Source organism: Gobius niger (genome assembly GCF_951799975.1).
Source record: "Gobius niger genome assembly, chromosome: 12".
NCBI classification, from domain to species: domain Eukaryota; kingdom Metazoa; phylum Chordata; class Actinopteri; order Gobiiformes; family Gobiidae; genus Gobius; species Gobius niger.
In genome coordinates this window covers 26,871,038-26,891,696 of record NC_136863.1, presented here as the reverse complement: position 1 = coordinate 26,891,696, position 20,659 = coordinate 26,871,038, and the positions used below count along the sequence as shown (strand labels likewise).

Genomic DNA, 20,659 nt, shown 5'->3' with positions numbered 1-20,659 from the left:
TCACAATTTTAGTCAAAGTCATATTTTGGAAAAAATGGACTAAAACTAAATTCAAAGTTCATTACGATCATCCAAACCTCCAATAACAGTGTGAAAGAGCCTCATATCATTGAATTCTCTGCCAAAGGAACAGCTCTGAGCTTTGTTCATGTGGGAGAAGCTCCATGAAGCATATGATTATATTAAATATTATAAATACAAAGTCGACTAAAACTAGACTAAAATTGAAGAAAATGATTTGACTAAATCTCCACTAAAATGAAAAGATATTTTCGTCAAAAGCCTAAGACTAAAACTAAATTAAAAACACTGTAAATAACACAGGGTTAAGGCTTTTCAGCTTTTATGAGAGAGAAAAATGTGGAGACTGCAGCTGCTTTTGGCATCACTTCAGCACATGTGCGAACCATGGAGCGTAGATTAAGAATGGACTCATTTTAACCTCCTTCTTCCTAAAGCCATGAGGAAGTGGGGGTTCTAAAGCAGTGATTCTCAACCGGTGGGTCAGGACCCAAAAGTGGGCCGTTTTCCACCAATATTTTCCATCTGAAACTGCATGGAAACCCCAACCCTGGACGGGGCATTTCTGTGTGGAGTTTGCATGTTCTCTCCGTGTCTGCGTAGGTTTCTCCTACCACTAAAAACATGTACAACAGGCGAGTGTGTGAGAGGCTACAATCCGGTGTGGCTTGTTCATTAACTTGCACTGTCCCGACCAAATAAACCAATAAATATATAAATTTAGCGATATATTGTGGAAAACAAAAATGGCCGCCTTTTGCTTTGACGACTGCTTTGCACATTTAACATTTTCTCTTTGAGCTTCACAATGGCGTCACAGAAATGGTTTGGACTTCACAGACTGTTAACATCATAACCCCCGCCTTAACCATGTGCACTTTCTTCAGCTTTACCCAAATGTAAAAGCTTACCGCCTATAGATCAGTGTAACGCCTCACTTGAAAGCTAAGAATATTTTTCCTTGCTTTGTGACATTTTGTTACTTTTCTGTTGCTTTTTTGGGGATTTTCATTGTGTTTTCCTCACATTTTCGTCCCTTTTTGATCACTTCTATGTCGCATTTTTGTCACTTTTCTATTGCGCATTTGTGATCTTTTTGCTGCGTTTTTGACTTTTTTGTTTTCAAGAAGCTTTTAGATTTGTGTGAAGCCAAACTGGAGAAAATGTGCTCAGTTCAGGCGGGGGTGAAGAAATGAAACCATTTGAGGGATAAGGACTTTTTGAAGCTCATTAAGAAAATGCTAAAAATAAAGGGAGGCAGAAGAATTTAAAATATAAAACATATGTGAATCATTTCCTACAAAATCCCATGTGTTCATTCATAGTTTAATGTCTCCAATGAGAATCACACAATGGAAATCGTGTTGAAAATAAAGAAAAGGCAACGCATGAAAAGTGTTTCTAAACTTTTGACGGGGACTGGGCGCATTGAGATTCCTTGTGTGTGAATAAACTCGCCTTGCCTCCTGTACGTATAAACAAAACAAAGGAATGAAGGGGAGTTGTGTTCATGTGTCTGTCGGGTATGAATGGATGCGTCAGACGCCTGTGTTCTCCTGCAGGGGCCCCACAGTGAAGTGAGAGGCGAATGGCTCCGTGCCACTAATGCACTCACACTGATTCATGGACACGCGCCAGAGCCACGCGCCGCCGCCACACTCCCAAAAAACGGCACAACAGGATTTCTCTACATAAACTGTCAATAACGGACTCCATAACTGAGAAACGGTCACTGATGTCCAAAACAGAGAGGGTGCTGGTGGACCCCCGGTGTGCGGACTTACAGCACTTCTATTACAGAGGAAATATGAGCCTGGATTTTTACAGTGCCTCTCCAAAGTACTAATACACCTCGAACTTTTGCACATTTTGTCATGTTTACAACCCTAAACATAAAGATTTTATTTTGATTTTTTTTACTCAAAGTTCACACACAAGTAACAGACAACTGTGAACTTTTTGAAAAAAATAGAAAAGTGAAAAGTGGGGCGTGCATAAGTATTCATACAGCATTTTCTGAGTGCATTAAATTGCCTTTATAACATTTCTAATGACTGCAGAATGTTCACACCTTGGCCTAACCATTAAATAGAGGCCACCTGTGTGTAATCTACTCTCAGTATAATTTCAGCTGTTCTGTGAGGGCCTCAGAGCTATGGTCGGAGTGTATTGGTCACTAAACAACATCATGAAGGTCAAGGAGCACCAGAGAGGTCAGGGATAAAGTTCTGGAGAAGTTTAAAGGAGCGTTAAGTTATACAAAGATTTCCCAAGATTTGAACATCTCACGGAGCACTGTTCAATCCATTCAGAAATGGAAAGAGTAAAGCACCACTGCAAACTTACCAAGACATGGTCGTCCACCTAAACTAACAGACCGAACGAGGAGAGCGCTGGTAAGAAATGCAACCAAGTGCCCCAAGATAACTCTGGAGGAGCTGTGGAGTCCTGCCGCTGAGCTGGGGGAATCTGGACATGGGACAACTATAAGTCGTACTCTACACAAATCTGGCCTTCATGGACGAGTGGAAGAAGAAAGCCATTATTGAAAGGAGGCCTTAAGAAATCCCGTTTGAAGTTGGTTACAAGTCATATGGAGGACACAGCTCCATGTGGAAGAAGGTGCTTTGGTCAGATGAGAGAAAAAATGAACTTTTAGGCCCAAATGCAAAACGTTATGTATGGAGCAAACCTAACACTGCTCATCGTCCTGAGTGCACCATCCCCAGTTTAAAATATACAGGGGGGAGCATCATGCTGTGGGGCTGCTTTTCCTCAGCGGGGACTGGGGAGACTGTAAGAATAGTTGTGAAGATGGATGGAGCCAAATACAGGGACATTTTGGAGGAAAACCTGCTGGAGTCAGCAAGAGAACTGAGGCTGGGGCGGAGATTCACCTTCAGCAGGACAATGACCCTAAACACAAAGATAAATCTACAATGGAATGGTTCAATAAAAACATATTAATGTGTTAGAATGGCCCAGTCAAAGTCCTGACCTAAATCCTATTGAAAATCTGTGGAAAGACCTGAAAACTGCTGTTCACAAACACTCTCCTTCTAATGTGACAGAGCTTGAGTTGTTTTGTAAAGAGGAATGAGTTACAATGTCAGTCTCTACATGTGCAAATCTTGTAGAGTCAGACCCCAAAAGACTTGCTGCTGTTATTGCAGTAAAAGGGGGTTCCACAAAGTATTCATTCATGCTGTATGAATACTTATACACACCCCACTTTTCTATTTTTAAAAAAAATAACAGAATCATGTATCATTTTGCTTTCACTTCACAGTTGTCTGTTACTTGTGTGTGAACGTTCAGTAAAAAAAATCAAAATAAAATCTTCATGTTTAGGGTTGTAAACATGACAAAATGTGCAAAATTGTATTAGTACTTTCGAGAGGCACTGCATGCGTCCACTTGAAATAATAGACACACAATCTTTTTTTGATTTATTTCTGTACAAAAAGAACAAAATATCAGGGCGTGTTAGTGTGCCACAGTTGCCACCAAACTGTCGAAAACTTTTTGAGGAGTGAGACTCTCTGAGCACTTTTGATTTGTGAGCGCACGGTGCGTTCAAGGGCAGGAGAAAACTGGGACACATCAGCACATACTAGGCCATCTCTCAGTGTTCGGCATCCAGACACCAGTCCAGTCTGGCCCTTCCTACAAATATAACTGGATCAGTATCCTCGGTTAGAACTTTGACACATTTTGAGAATGCTTTTGGATGGTTCGAAACCCTGAACTCTGCACGTTTTCGGCTTTACCCAAATCTAAAAGCCTCTTGAACAAAGCATCAAAACAGCGACCAAAACGAGGATGAAAATGGAACAAAAATTGACAAAAAAAGCGACAAAAGAGCGACAAGGAAGCGACAGAAGAGCAACAGAAACGAGGCCGGAAAATAACACAATAAGAAAGTGGCAAAAACGTGACAAAAACACGACAAAAAAGCATCAAAATAGCAGGGAAAGAAGTGATGTAGAAAGCAACAAAAAAAAAATACAAAACAAGACCAAAAAACCCCCCCAAAAAACCAAGAACCAGACAAAAAGAGACAAAAACACGACAGAAAAGCTTCAAAAATATGATATAAACCCAGGACCTTTTAGATTTGGGTATAACTGAACTAGAGAAAGTGCTCTCAGTAAGTAGTGGAATGAAATGTTTTTGTCCTTCTTTAGAATAGTGTAAACTCAAACATCTCACACTGTGCATCTGAGAATAACACATTTGTATCAACTTCACAGACTGACAGGCTTGTTTTTTTTTAGCATTTCTGTGAAAGTGACCCTGCAAGTTGTGAAATGTGCCGACAAACTTGGCCCTGTCAGAATTTGGACGCTTCAAATACGTTGTAAAGTTAGGAGTGAGCTGGCATCACAACTCATTTATATTTACTGCGTTCCTCTTTCATTGTATAAATAAATCAGGTATAGGGCCTTTAACAGGACATGTTCAACCTCAGCTCAACCTCAGTGCGGTGAAGGTACATGGACTTGAGGAGCTCTTCATGTAGTTTGTGAGCTCTTGCAAGGGAACAGCTAAAACATGACTTGTATATTATGGTTTTTATTTTACCTTGACGTTTGTTTAGTACGTGTCTAGAAAATTCAAATGTTATAAAAATGATGCACTTATACATAATGCCAGCAGAGGGCGCAATGCTGACAATATCAACAATAGGAGCTGGAAAACGTGCCAATTTGGCACCAGACAGGATCAGAACCTGGCCTGATAAAATGCACACAAGTGGACACAAAGGGGTTTGAATGGCTGCTAACCTGTGTTTGTGACCTGTGTTTGTAATTACTGTGTACAAAAGGTCAGTGAGTTTGTGGGCTGACCCTTGTATCTGTCATCCAGTACCGCAGGGATATAAAAAAAGATATCTAAGGCACTAACTAATGCATGAGTGTGACCATTCATATTCACAGAAAAATGGCCAAAAAATCAATAAATAAAAATCCGCCAGGGTAATGTTGTTATGTAATGTGTTACTGATAGGATGCGAGAAAGAATCCATGATGGCAGCTCAATCTCCTCCTACAAAGCATGTCCCAAAGAAGGACAAAAAGGCGGAAAACCATAGCTATAATATAATAAAGATGAGTGGGTCCCATTCAGCGCCATTCATTGAAAAAGGTTCCAAAGTCGTGTGTGAACCTGAACCTGAATTGCAGCAATGGCAGTCCCCTGTCATGACGGTCACCAAACAGTGCTATCCTCACCCATTGGCTCTATCATGAAAACCAATGTGGACTTAACACGTGTCAAAAACACTCAATGACAACTCTGACAACTTTTTAACCACGCTGGTATTATAAGGGGTTCCATTTGTGCCAAAAATAAGTTGCTGCAATATGTGTCGATATAGTTGGTCTATGTCATTGCTATGTGTCTTTGGTCTATGTTAACGGTGTACATGTTGTTGCCAAGTGTTGTTTGACATTTGTATGTAGATGTTGCTTCTCAGGCATTTAAGTCAGGCGCAGATTACATCATTATGTATACACATATGCAACAAACACATATACAACAAACACATATACAACAAACACATACAATAAACACATATGCAACAAACACATATACAACAAACATATACAACAAACACATATGCACTTATGCAACAAACACATATGCACTTATGCAACAAACACATATACAACAAACACATATACAACAAACACATATACAACAAACATATACAACAAACACATATGCAACAAACACATATACAACAAACACATATGCAACAAACACATATACAACAAACACATATGCAACAAACACATATACAACAAACACATATGCAACAAACACATATACAACAAACACATAAGCAACATCTACATACAAATGTCAAACAACACTTGGCAACAACATGTACACCGTTAACATAGACCAAAGACACATAGCAATGACATAGACCAACTATATCGACACATATTGCAGCTACTTATTTTTGGCACAAATGGAACCCCATAGTATTATAGTTTAAGTGCTAGCTCATGGGGGCGCAGTTTCCCGCCTTTTTGTCCTTTTTTTGGAACATGCTTTTAGGAGTGAGCGATGACAGTCTATAAATACACGTCTATGTTCCAGGTCCAAAAGTGGGTCACAGGACCATTATAGTGATCGTTTTGGATATTCACACCTATCTAACCTCTTACATAGTTGCGGGGTGTGGCTTTACCCTAATCTTAAAGCTTCTTGACTGGAGAACAGTGTAATGCCTCACTAACCTACAAAAGTGACCGTAACTTTGTTGTTACACGTTTGTCGCGATTTTGTCACATTTCTGAAACGTTTTTCGTCTCTTTCGTCATTTTTTGGGTACTTTTTCATTGATTTTAAATTGCAAACTGGAGAAAATGTGCTCGGTTCAGGTGGGGGGAAGAGGTTAATCAATGCCTAAAACAACAAAGGTTTGTGAGTAAATATTTGATGCTAAACTGTATTATTTATTGAGGTCACAGCTGGTCATGAGGCTGTTCCAATGACTCGAGCTCACCCCCACAGATAAGAGAGCACTTCTTTAGTCGTCTGTGATCTGGTCGTTGTTAGACTGGACTGCCGTGTGATTGTGATCTGACCCTAAAGCGGACAGGTGTTTCAGCTGAATGTGTCCCTGCCTTGTGCTGCTAGTGTTCATGTTTATTCATACGCTGATTAACTGTGTCCCGCATTAGCATTTAGCGGGAGCGCGTGCCTCAGTACATTCGACTTATGCTAAGCGTGCAGTGTAATCTCTCCAAAACAATCGCTGTGGATGTGGTCGGGAGGTAAAGGACAAACGGAGGGACAGCTTGTGTACAGCAGGAAGCGGGGAGGTGTGTGGGCGGGGCCATGCACCCCGGTGTTCCTCTGATTGGACGGCTCCAGGGCTCGGTGTGACATTGACGCTCTTGCCCAAAGCTGTTGTTCTACTTCACAAATGCAGTTATTGTTATTTTGGCGTCATCATAAGTACTTACAGTGATGTGGTGAATGGGGAATAAATACATGCAATAATCTAAGTATTTACATCACTTTGACTTGGCACTATGACTGTAAACCTGCACTTCTAATACTCACATTTTTGTTAGAGTCTGTTTACTTTATTTCTTACTGTCTATACTTTTTGTCCCCATAAAGTTCTTGGTAGTCATCGTATATAAGATACCACTATTTACTATTTGAATTTCTCCATTGTGAGATCAATAAAGGCTATTTCATCTTATCTTAAATAGTCACATCATATGGAAATACATAAAACAATGAAACTATTGCCTTATTCTATTAATATTTAGTTTTTACTGAGGAGATTTTGGATATCTCACAGACTCAAAACTACTGAAAATAAATGTTTTGCCTCTTCTTGGGGCTTAAAGCAGTACTGAGTAACTTTTTTACCTTAATAAATCCTTCCCGTAGTCCCTCTGGGGGTAATACAAATGTTAATGGGATGATTGGGGGGTCTTTCATCTCCCCCTGGTGTCTCTGGCCAGAAAGCCACACTTGCAACTTTCCTGCCACCGGGTCGGAGGCCCCAAGACACACTAATGGAATCATGAAGCAGAAGCTAACGGGCAAAGCTAACTGTGGGCTAGCACCACTTAAACAGTATTTACAACCAAGTTTGAGTGAAAACAGGGCAGTTCCAGTCGACTGAGGAACAGTTTCGTCCACAGGGCCATCGGGAAGCGGAACTCCGTTTCCAGAAACAAAATCTGTGATTTTGATCAAAACTATTCACTGTTTAGCTTAGGATTTCCCAGGAACCGAAGCATGTAGAATTAAACTGTTTCCACCCACGGAGAGCTTAGAGTCTCACCTTTCAAACGAGCCATGGCATGTGTCCGTAGCTGTAACATAGAATATGCTTTGGTGCTACAAATATCATGAAAAATGGTCTGGGTTGTTGGCGCTCTACGGCTAAATCCCCAAAACAGTGCAGCACTCAATGTGTTAAGCAGCATGTCTTTAAGAGGAGATGTCCCGAGACTGGGTTGAGTTTATACTGTATGTCACATTCCCTTTACGGAGGGAGAGTTGATTCAGTATTTGCACACACACTCACAAACGGAACCCGAAGATGTCAAAGCTCTCGTCTAATACATTGAATCACAGTGTAGTTATTGTAATGGAGAGTTCACTTTGGACTCATCAACACGAGGGAGAATAAAAGCACATCTTCTGGAGCGCGTGCAGCGAGTGGCGGGCTGTTTCCGTATGCACACCAGATACTTCGACAGCTGGTTATGAAAAGGCAAAAGCGGCTGTTGATCTAACTTGTGGGAGGCAATTACTTCCCCCGATTCCACACACAAAGGCAAATAGACGCGGAATGGCGCTCTAAAGCAGATTATGAGAGATTAGCACGGTTCCACACCATTCGCAGACTCTTTTACCAGGCTGGAGAGAGCCGGGCTAATGAATTCTCCCAGTGTGATGCTAACAGCCGCGTTTAGCCGGAGTTCAGTGACTTGGTTCAGACCAGGCTGACCTACACATGGATTACAGCCGCACAGACGGAGCACTTTCCTCTGCTAAATCAATCCTTTTACAGCTCTCATGGAATAATGCGGCCATTACGTCTGTCTTAAGTGATATCTCCGTATTATAATGTGCCGACGACAACAGCATCTGTTGCTTAGAAACAGAAAAATATGCTTATTACTCTCATCAAAAAAAACGGCAGAAGATGATTATCCTTTTAGCTAGCGAGACACGTGTACGAGAGAACGGGAATGATTATTAATATCATGTAATAAGTGGCTCAGTGGTTGGAGCTCGGACGCAGCTGTGACTGATGGAGGCTGAAGGCTTCGTCAGTGATGCGTGCAGAGAGAGGGGAGTTATGGTACTTGATCACTGTCTTACACTATCCTGGTGAGAGAATACCATATGTATCGGCATCATCAAAGTCCCCCCACCCCTTTGTTTCCAGTTGGAGTCTAAGAACCCTCCACTCACTCTGCCTCTTCCGCTCCGTGGATGTGGCGACTGTCGGACATCGGTGCTCGTACCAGAAGCTGCTGGAGCTTGTTATTCAGGGCTGCTCAGGTTTGGGCAAACATCGCTTTGGAATCAGCTTTCAGAATCAGCTTTCAGAATCGGTATTGCGATTAGATTTGCACTGTAGGGTTTTAACCGCTTAACCCCCACTTGAACCGAGCACATTTTCTCCAGTTTAGCTTTACCCAAATCTAAAAGCTTCAAAAGGATCAAAGTAGAGACAAAAACAAGGATGAAAACATTGCAAAAAAAAGTGACAAAAGCATTTATAAAAGCACCAAAAAATTAACAAAAAAGTGACATAAAAGTGAAGCAAAAATGTGCCAACAAGCAACAAAAAACATGACAAAAACGCTTCAAAAATGTGACAAAAACACGGCAACGACGTGACTAAAAAGTTTTGATTACTTTTGAAGGTCTTTGCTTTCAAATGGGGCATTACACTGTTGCTCTCCAGTTGAGAAGTTTTTAGGTAAAGCTGAACAAGAGAAAATGCAATCAATTCAGGCAGGGGTTAAGAGGTTAAAGGATCTGTATCCTGCTATTTTAACCATCCCAAAGTAAAGTATAGGCATTTATATGATACATTGTACCTCTACCACTATGGAGCACTATTTTTTGTGAGAAATACAAGTATTTTCTGGGGATATTTTGCAAACCCGGAAGACACAATGTTTACATTCAGTTAGCTCCGCCCCTTCGCTCTGAGCTTATTCGCCCATGCATTATTAGCAGTACAAGAAATATAAATATCACAGCAATAAGTGAAGTTACTTCACAATGCAGTTATGAGGAGTTGACATCTGCAACACAGCTTCATAAATGGCTAACACACACGCTAACACACATGCTAACACACAAGCTAACATGCTAACACACACGCTAACACACAAGCTAACACGCTAACACACACACTATCACACTCTGTCCTGGCCGCTCCATCGGGTGTTTACATTATGGGACTCACGTTGGTTATGAAAGTTAATCCACTTTGATTCTGACGAAGGTTCACCAAACATCCATCAGAGACAGTCACAGAAAAACATTATTTTGCTGAGAGTCGCCGAATCTCAGAAAGAAATTCTCACTTCTGGCGAGTGGCTTCCTCTTTAGGAAGGTTGAATAAAATCCCGTCCTCGTAGCCAAACGTGCTTTTCTCCGTGACATTATTGTTAGGTAAGAAAAAAGAACAGGCGTGTCCAAAGTTGGTTAGAAAGATCTGTTCAAACGCTCAAGGGGTGAGTTTGTTTTCGCCTCAGGCACAAATAATGAAAAAGCTGTTAAAATCAGGCCGTAAGACATTACATTACAGAAGTTGTGCTCTTCATGTTTGACGCTATGATGTAAAAACGTCAGAGTGTCACAACTCAGTGGTTTTCCAGCAGAGGGCGGAGCAGCTGCTCAGAGAGCAGGGATTAAGGAGGATTACTGAGAACTGCGTGAATGAAGCCAAAAACCACTCTGTTTTTGAAAAGGAAATAGCAAAACAACATGGCTAAAAAGTCGATTTGGCATGATATAGTCCCTTTAAAACAAATACCTCTGAAACACATCCAGGAGCATTTACAGCTGTGTTTTCCACATAATACTACCTGAATAATGTTCGCTTTTGTGGTTGGCTGCGACTTTAAAAGGAGGATTTGGAGTTGGTGGTGCTCAGGTATCCTCACTGGCCACTGGCTCTGTTAATATTCTGAACACACTGGGCGCGGCCGAACCTCATTAATCATGTTTGTGAATGTCTAATCTCAACGTTACTTGTGCTGGTTTCATTTTCACGGCTGTCTGCAAGATTTATAATGGCGTTTGCGGAGAGTGCACGGGCGGCGCGCTGGTGTATGTGTGTGTGTGTGTGTGTGTGTGCGTGTGTGTGTTCCCAAAGCTCCTAAACGTGTCACCTTGTTCACAAGAGGAATGTGAGGACAGCGCCTCTAATGCTGCTGCAGGCGGCGTGGAGCTCCACACACACGCTGCACTTCGCGTCCTGTCATACTTCAGGCACGTCGCGGGGAAACGCAGAGGTTTATTTGCGTGTCAGGGAAAGCAACTCTGATTACCACCACATTTCCAACGGCACGTAAAAAAAAAAAAAAAAAAAAAAAAACCCGGTCTCACTGATCCAATCTCTCTAATGGGAGTGGAACAACTGGAGAACGCAGTTACTGCTGCATGTAAACAGCCTGATCTGAGCACGCCACCAGTCAGACTACTGCACACCGGAACAGAGAGCTTTGAGACGCACTCACACACATCTAAATGATGATGAGTACGCATGACAAGGGCTGGGTGCTGGAACGATACTTGGTTTTCCATACCGATACTGGAACAATGCTTTTTCGATACCTATAAAATAATTGTTGTCTAGGACCAGAAAACAGAACAGTAATGTGTGGAAGTTCGGCCAATTTACAATATCGGGTTCATCTCCAATGTCACAGTATGTGTGAAAAATTGGGAATAATTTGGGAAATGTTTTTGGAAAATTGGGAGAAATTGTTCCAGGAAAACAACTGATGGGAACAATTGGGTAGGGGGTTGTTCTTTTTTATGTTTTTATGTGTATTTTTTAATTATGTTGTGAGTGTTTTTGACTTTTTATTGAACTGCGCTGAAAGATACATTTCTGCTCTTTTGAACAGACAATAAAGTTATATTCTATTCTAAATCTCACAACACTCCCACCGCGGTGGGACTGACCAGGTTACGGAGGTATGCTTCCTCTCCGTTACCGTGGCGACGGTAAGTGGCCTCTCCAGAAGTGCCCATCCGGATGATGAGATCAGATTACATCAACGGGAGGACAGCGGAAACAAACAGTACGGTGCGGCTACGGGGCAGAGCTGTTAATAGAGAGTGCTAAAAGGATTACCCACATCGAGCGGGTGCACGCACACACACCCTCATGCACATGCACACACCGAGGTGGTCCGCCACCATGGAATCACAGCCCGCCGTGGCATATGTGACAGTAAGTGAAGGGGATGGACAAACACCACTCAATAAGTGTGAACCAGTGGCTGTCTCCAGGCTGACGAGGGTTTGTCTAGACCAGGTGTCTCCAACTTTTTTGACCTGGTGAGCTACTTTTACGTAACAAAAACATCAAGGAGCTACTTATGTTGCGAGACACTTGTGTAACTATGCAACTTAGGAGGAGTTCACCTTGGACAGGTAGTAGCCAAGAAGATATTCAAAAACACCTGAGGTGGAGGAGGAGCTCAGGGACTGCTTTTATACGACAGACTGGAGCGTGCTGCTGGACCACTATGGAGATGACTTTGAAGAAGCATCTCAGTGCCAACAGATTATGTGAACTTCTGTTTGGCCATTGTTGTGTCTAACTAAGGCAGTTTTGTGTTCTCCAAACAACAAACCCTGGATCACTGGTGAGGTGAAGGAGGTTCTCAATAGAAAAAAGAGTGCGTTCAGCAAAAAGGATAACGCATGATTAAAAAGTCACAGATGGAGGTGAAAAGTAGCTTCAGAGAAGCAAAGAAGAGCTGTAAGAGGAAGGCGGAAGGGGAATTGAAAGACGGGGTGAAAGGTGGTCTCTGGAGTGGTTGGGGAAAGTGCATAAAGAGCATGTGAGCTTAATACTCATTTTCATAGGCACAACACGCTGTCCTCTACCTTCTTCATCGTACAGTCTCACGCCTGGATGAAGGAGGTTGTGCAGTGAGGATGCTCTTTTTTTTACTTCTCCAGTGCCTTCGACACAATTCAACCTCACCTGCTGCAGGAGAAGCTCACTGGGATGGCTGTGGAGCCGTCCCTGTGTCCTGAATCATGGACTACTTAACAAACAGGCTGCAGTACATCCGGAGTGGGAGGATACATCTCCAGCACCCTTGGCTGTAGTGTAGGAGCACCGCAGGGGACCGTTCTGTCTCCTGCTTTGTTCATACTCTACATGTCCTGCCTGAAAAGTTTGGTCTTAAGTTTGACGGATAATGCCAGTGTACGTAGTAATCACACTTTTGTGCGGAGGTGATTTTATGAAATAAAATGGAAATGTTATGTTCTCACACTGTGGCACTTGGGCTTCTTCAGATAGAGCTCAGGGTCATTTGCAATTATAAACTTCATTTTGATTCAAGGCCATTTAGTAAAGTACTTTGGCGGTTTCTGCATTATACAGTGTTGTAGACCCGGTTTAGTCCTGACTTGACCTTGATCCAGGCCTGGTGATACTTGGAAGGTCAAATGATTATAAGGTGATTCTTGGAGTGAAAGCAGTTCACATTTCTTGTAAATTCTTGTTGTATGTATTTAATCACTATTCTGCAGTACAGATGCCTATGTACACTTTAGGATGAACACAAATCCTTCACAAGCTCAGAGCATTCAAACAATTACAGAGTATATCATTCTGCTCGACACACAATCAATATTAATTAAGCAAATTGAGCTGTGAGTTTTTGAGACTCATCATTCATTTAAACCACGAGGCGCTTCACGGTTTTCATATTCAAGCATCTGCCGAACAGTCGTTCATGAAGTCAGTCAGCCAATCACAGAGGACGGTCAACTGTAGAACATCAACCAAAATAATAACTGGATTATTGTTCTTTTTTTTTAAATTTTAGGGCCTTTTAGATAAATCCAAACAAAATGGCCATGGAACAGCCCAGCACGAAGCAAACGCAGGCTACGTTTTTGTTTAAAGCAGTACGAAGTAACTCTTGCCCCTAGAGGCCATAAGTGGCACTGCAGGTCTCGTAGCATGTTGTGTTTTTTTACTCATTAATTGTCCGTGAGAGTAAATACTACGCTGACAGAAAAGACAAAGGGACAGAGGGATATTGTTCATCCAATTACACAATGGAGATCATTTTTTTCACTCAAACTTGGCTGTAAATACTGTTTAGTTAGCTTTGCCCGTTAGCCTGCTAGCTTCTTCTTCATGATACCATTAGTGTGTATTGGTGACTCCGACCCAGTGGTAGGAAAATTGCGATTGTGGTTTTCTGGCCAGAGACAGTGGGGGAGATGAAAAACCCCTCAGTCATCCCATTAAGTAAGTAATTTCACTTTTGAAACAACAACAGTGAACTGTCAATGTTTTCAAAGGTCTTCCTTCGGAGTACATATGAGTGATCTTTGCGGTTTCTCCTCTCTGTGTTGTAGATAGATGTCCTCTTACTCTTGGTTCAGGATAGGATTGTCAAAAAATAAATTGATAATTAAAAAAATATCCATTTAGGTATCGATACTTTCTGTCTTCACCTTCGGCACGCACAGTCGCCTCTCCTTCTACTGCCAGAGCACAGCAGGTAGGAACCTGTGCTAAAAAGTACTCACTTAAACCCTGCATAAAATTCTAAGATTAAATGTATCCATTGTCGAAGCGTATGGAGGAAACACCTCCAAATATGTTTTATATTTTTAATTCTTCTGAATTGCCAACCTTAATTCTTGGCCTTTCCACAATGAGCTTTATAAGGTCCTTGTCCCTGAAATGGTTTAACGTCTGTAAAGTCAAAACCCTTTCTGTGACGACATCGTGAAGCTCTTTGAGAAAATGTCCAAAGTGCAAAGCAGCGATCAAAGCAAAAGGCGGCGATTTCACCTTCTTTTTTTAAATTGAAAGCTCTCAGTGAGAATCTACAATGTAAATAGGCACATAAAAAAGCATTTCTAAACCTTTGAGCGTTACTGCACATACTATCAATAATACTGCTCAAACACTCACACTGTGACACACACAGCGTATGAACCTCCATCAGAAGACCAACCAGTGTGACTCATGTTCTGTGTCATTCACAATATGACCGGCCTCAAAAGACTCCAGTGCGTCAACGCCGCCGTGATCTATTAAAACACGGCTTTGCACACGATTTTTGTTCTATGTCTCGTTAATGAAGTGATGAAGACGCAAATCCTCCCTTCGCCTTCTGTCCTTCAGTGCAAATGAGCCCCATTAGCCACTTTTGAGCGCAGATTAGATCAAATGTACAATGTATCAAACCCAGGGCCAGCTGCCTCTGAGAGAACAAGTTCAGAGGTCGCTAACCAACTGAAAATAATTACAGATCGTTTGAACGGTTAGCCGTGACATCACGTTAATTAAAGCTGGAGGCTGGGCAGTTATTCTTTTTACAGAGATTTGACGATATTTCTGAGCACATCTAGATCAGTGTTTCCCAACCAGGGGTATGGGGACCGCTGAGGGTTTGAGCACTAGGCAGGGGTAACTTGGAATGACCAAAAAAGGTGAAACTGAGTAGAATTTCAATAGAAAAGTTAGTTTTAATTATGTTTTTTCAGTAAAGCATATTTTGACACTATAAACACTGAATAATCAACGTTTAGTTGCTCACTTTGTTCAAATTTTGGCAGGTCCTCGAGATAGGGGGTACTCGCAGTATAAATGAATACCACAGGGAGTACATTGGGAACTTTACACTGCAAAATTTTCTTTGGTTTATCATGTTGGAACGCTACAGTCATTGGCAAAAATCATGGGCATGGAAATACCAATCTAGAATAACTCCTGTATAAATCATTCGAGAACAGACATTTTGCTGGTGCTGATTGGGTCGAATGCTCCTTGTTTAAGCCAATCAAGACCAAGTCTTAAAACAACAAACTACCACCAGGCAAATTCACTGTAAAAATTATTATTTATGGTTTTAAGCAGTATTTTTCTCCTTTTTCTGTTGTCATTCTCTTGTTAAACCCGCCTTCTCACACCAGCACTGCCGTCACCAGAGAGGACAGAGGTGAGCTTAAAAGTGCAGTGTTTTTTTCCCCATAAAACTCGAAACATACGTAAGCAAACATGGCTGCATTTATAATGACCCGCCTCCTGTGTGCTCCAGAGCAACAGCCTCATAGAGACATAGAACCATTGTGCCCAGTAAATGGATATTTCTCATTAAAAAAAAAATATATATATATATATTTACATGTTACACAGTGTGGCTTTAAATTGCCTTGCATCTATCTGTTAGAGAACTACAATATTAATGCTAACACGTCTCCATGTAAAAGGGGATAGCATTTTATTCCTCACAGTAAGGACTCGGGTTTGCTTCCTGGATGGTGTGGACCTTTTTGGGGGGAGTTGTCCCGGTGTTTGGGGAGGTGTCGGCCATCGGCTGAGAACACGATCATCAGACATAATCTGAGCGCAGCACTGCAGTCGCCCCCTGCTCCTGACAGGCTGTTGTTCTTTACAGGGACTGTACCGTATGTCCCCTTTAAATAATGTGGGAGTAAAAGGATCTGGTACTGACTGATAATAGTAACTAAACAGGGATGTCTTGCAGGGCCAAACAATACAATTTCCACATGAATTTAAGACTCAAACAAAAATACATCAAAACTTTAAATGAAATTTCATGAGCTTACTCCTTTTGTTCTGATTCAGTCATGTTTTGGTCTTTGCTTATTCTCTGTTCAGTCTTAATTTTGACAGACGGGGGGAAAAAACATGCTTTAGATTTCAGTTTTAAGTTGATGGAACAATTGTTAAATAGAGCAGCGTAATTTAGGTCAAATCAAATGTGTTTTAGGAGCTTAAATGACAGATTGTGGAGTGCTGCCAACATGATTGAGTAAATAGTTCCGGCTCACTGTCTGTAAATCAGTGTATTATTGTACTAAATACAGAGCAGTAATACAGGACCACACAGAAGGCGACACATGACTGGCCTTGGTTGCCAGTGTACCATAAAAAGGCCATATGGCTGACTTGGCAGAGCTGTGGCACTGGCTGGGTTTTCTACAGGACCAAAATGAACGCTCCGCACAAAAGGCTGGAGGTTCATAATACAGATTACAGTCAAAATATCTTCATAGCATTCCCATTCTAAAACAACTCACCGTAGCTGTATACCAAACCAAAACACTTACAGATGTGCTCAAAAGTTTACATTCCCTGCCAGAATTGTTTTATTTTTTGGACTATTTTTCAGAGAATATGAATGATAACAACAACAACAACTGAGTTTACTCTTTTTAAATCTACAAAATAAAACTACAAAATAAACTACCAAAATAACTCTGACCAAAGTTGACATACCCTGGTGATCTTGGCTTGATAATAATGTATGCACACAAGTGCTGCACTGATGCTTTCATGAGGAAAGCAAAAGAATTGTCACAGGATCTGCAAGAAAAGGTAGATGAACTGTATAAAATAGGAAAGGGCTATAAAAAGATATCCAATGTACTGAGAGTATCAATCAGCAGTTGTTGAAACTAAACCACGGTCAGGTATACCAAAAAAAAAAATCAGTACAAACTGGCAAGAAAATTGTGGATGCAAAGAAAAACAGGACTGTCTCAAACTAGATTGAGCCACTCTAGGGTTATCTCAAAGTTCATGAAGACAGCTCAGGAATTTACAGGAAGGAGGTTTTTTGGTCAAAAAAGAACGTCCAGCTTTACCATCCGAGGAAATAAAGAGGCCCATCCACAACTACGTTGACATTGACGTTAAAGGATACACACTATTAAGAACTGGGGCATGTAAACTTTAGATCAAGGTGATCTGGTAGTTACAATTTAAAAAGAGTAAACTCAGTTGTTTCACCATAAATGGCTTCACACAACCACTAACTATGAGTGAAAAATAACCTTTTGTGCTATCATTCATATTCTCGGAAAAATGGCCAAACAATCAAAAAATTCTGCCAACTGTACATGCAACTTTGATGTGACTTCAGATAAAGAGGCTATATTACATAACATAGAAACACAAACTTTAGAGGTAAACAAGCTCCAGGAATGGGATTGTGCACTGCTGTTGACCGTACATACTAAACCCAATACTAAATTCCAAATTGGCCCTAATGCGTGCTTCCTGTTCAGGTCCAGCAGGGACAGTGACGCGGGCCTTTCTGAGGACATGGGGGACTGTATCCATTAGGCTAATGCGGGTTTGATCCATGCAGAGGTAAGTGAAGTGGCAGGAAGTGGGCTGCGAGGGTCAGGTGTCTGTGCACTAGTGATAAGGGCAGTTTAAAAGCCTGGCTCGTGTGGAGAGCCAGGGACGCGGCGTATGCATGACAACAACCCAAAGCACAAAGGGAGCCACTTGAATTTGCATGCCCTCTCCTTGAAGTAACCACTGATTCCAAGTGAGTGGCTGGCTGCACAGAGGCCGGAGCTACAGGGAGGACCAACACATGGGAGAGAGGTGCAGGGGCAGAATAATAGTATGGAGTTACCTTCTACGTCATTACAGTCATACTCTGGAGTGAAGCATGAATGGAGAAGAGCACACACACAAATGTATGAAAGCCGAGCAGCAGCACACTCACTACAGGAGTGCCTGCGTGCATGTAAACGTGGTCATGGCTGTGAGATGAAGAAGAGTGATCAGGAGTGAGCACAGTTTAGATCACAGACATACGAACGTCACAGCAGCAGCTTACCTTTCACCCGCTCTCCGCGGTTCAGCTGGATCTCTCCCTCTCCCTGCGGTGAGTAGGGCTTCACCACGATAAAAGTACGTCCTGGGACAGCACTGTAGAGTTTCCTCTTGGGCCCCCGGGGGCCCGACAGCATGGGAGGAGTGTGATGGGGCGGGCTTGTGTCTCGCTGCACAGAGCCAGGGCTGTAAACAAACACATAGGTTACTGTGGTAATCCCAGGGAGTTGGTAAGTGAAGCCCGAGGTCACCGCCATGGTGAGCAGAGGGCTGTGGAACCCCCTGGATGGATTCATAAAGGTGTCCCACAGTCAACAGTCACATGTCCATGTCCTGAGAGGAGTCAGAAACGCTCCACTGTCCTCTGCTCTATCTGCATCCTCCTAGACAGGCACCGAGCCGCCACACATCAGCGTCAGTCAGAGGTGTGTGAAAGCCTGAGTCCAGCCCATCCTGAGAGCTTCAGCCCAGCGCTGGTCCAGGATGTCCCGCTGTGGAGGAGAGAGGCTCCGGTCAGCCGTGTGCTCTCCCCTCCACCCCTCTGCTGTGCTGCTGCTGTGCTCCGTGGCTCCCCTCCCCGTAGACAGCCTGCTCACATTCACACGCCAAACGCTCTCAATGTGCATTCTGCCTGTGCGCGCAGGCACAGACTGCCCCCTCCGCTGCTAACATCGCAGCTCTGTTAGCATGGCAGCCGCCACCGCCAGCCAGTGGCTAACAGCTCATAGGCTCACACATATGCTCGCTGGACCTGTGTGATGCTGGTGTGATGTCCATAGCTCCCTGAGGCAGGCTGAGGGAGGGTGAGGCAGGGTGAGCGTGTGTACGTGTGGCCGTGCGTCGCTGGGGAGGGGGGGGCTCCAGCCCGGTTGATTTAATTGTTGCTCCTCCCTGCTCCTTCGCCTTAAATCCCCTCCTTCACTCAGTCATTCTCCAGCTCCGTTTGCCCTCTCAGTCCTGTCTTTAACATTTCGGCACAATGCATCTCCGCTCTCCGCCGCTCAATTCGAATACAACAGCAGTCCCCATTCATCACTACTTTGTGCTGTGCAAGGAGCATTCCCAATCCTGCCTGCTGTTGTCAGTGCTTACTTGAAATGAACATCAATACATTGTCTTTGCGTAAGACTGTCCGAAGCGCCCTGCTGTAGACATTAAATGACAGGAGAGACTGATCTGTTTTACGTTACACTTTTGCCCTTCAGTCCTAACGAACCAATACAGCACGTGACTATTCCCTTCACACTAGACGCTCCTTTTACGCTTTCATTCGCTGGGATTAGCTCCTCTATGACCTTAACATTTTTCTACATCTTTCTGTTCGCCCCTTTTCTCCCCATTTCAAGCTTTGTTTGGCTCCGCTCCGGCTATAGCTTCCCCCCACTCTCCATATCTTACACCGGCTTTCCCCCCTGTCCCCCATTGCTATCGAGAGAGCGGCTGGCTGACGGCTTTCCAATTACCGCAGGGACAGAGGGGCCGGGATGGCTGCCGCATGTTAATGTGTGCAGAACGCGGGGCGAGGGAGGGGCCCCGCGCAGAGACGAGGCTGTGTCAAAGTCACACCGACAGCCCCAAAATGGGATCGCTTCGAGAATGTGAGCCTGTGCGTCTTTGGAGTGACGCGTGTCTACCCCAGCCCGTGCCTTCCAGTTTCATGCATTTGGGCAAGGTCTGGGCAGCATGCTCCCCCTGTCCCTTTGGGTTTCCCGGGTTTCCAATAGGCAAATCTTCCAGCTAATCCTGAGCAGACATGTAAGAGGCCATAGATGCTTCCCTAACCCCACACAAATCAGAAAACTAACATTTAGCTCAGATGGATCTTTTCTTGAGCATCTCCAGGTCGGTGGAGAGTCCTAGCCTCAAGTGGAGGAGTTCAGTTTTAGTTTTTTTTATTTGACAGACAATGTGCAGTTGCATTGAAAAGACGGCTGCACTAGATTTAGCACCAAGCTCAATTTCATCTGTTGCCCTTATCAGTAGTGATGGGCGAGTGAAGCCTTGCAACACTTTGAGGCTTTCCTGCAAAAAAGTGTCGTACACTTCGAAGTCTCTGAGCCGTTTCATTCTGTTTGAACACTGACCTCTTGTTGACAAACTTTATTATTGTGACTTCTCATAAACACAACTGAAGCACCAGCACAATCATGTGGAAGAGAAGTTTCAAACGGATATGTGGTGGTTTTATTATTTGCAGCCTGATATTGAGGTTTGATCAAATCAATCATAGGCTGATAAATTAGAGTCATTTTC

At 42.9% G+C, this 20,659-nt stretch overlaps 1 protein-coding gene across 6 annotated transcripts in view; it reads right to left on the bottom strand.

The window, feature by feature from the left end:
- Nucleotides 1-20,659, bottom strand: part of shank3a (SH3 and multiple ankyrin repeat domains 3a) — a 420,419-nt gene that overhangs the window by 70,971 nt on the left and 328,789 nt on the right. For all 6 annotated transcript variants that reach the window (XR_013793457.1, XM_079567785.1, XM_079567786.1 and 3 more), the window contains one exon: nucleotides 18,411-18,592. Coding sequence is in view for 5 of the 6 variants with exons in the window: in XM_079567785.1 (XP_079423911.1) it covers nucleotides 18,411-18,592 (182 nt within the window). In the remaining variant the exon portion in view is untranslated. The remainder of the gene's footprint in view (nucleotides 1-18,410; nucleotides 18,593-20,659) is intronic.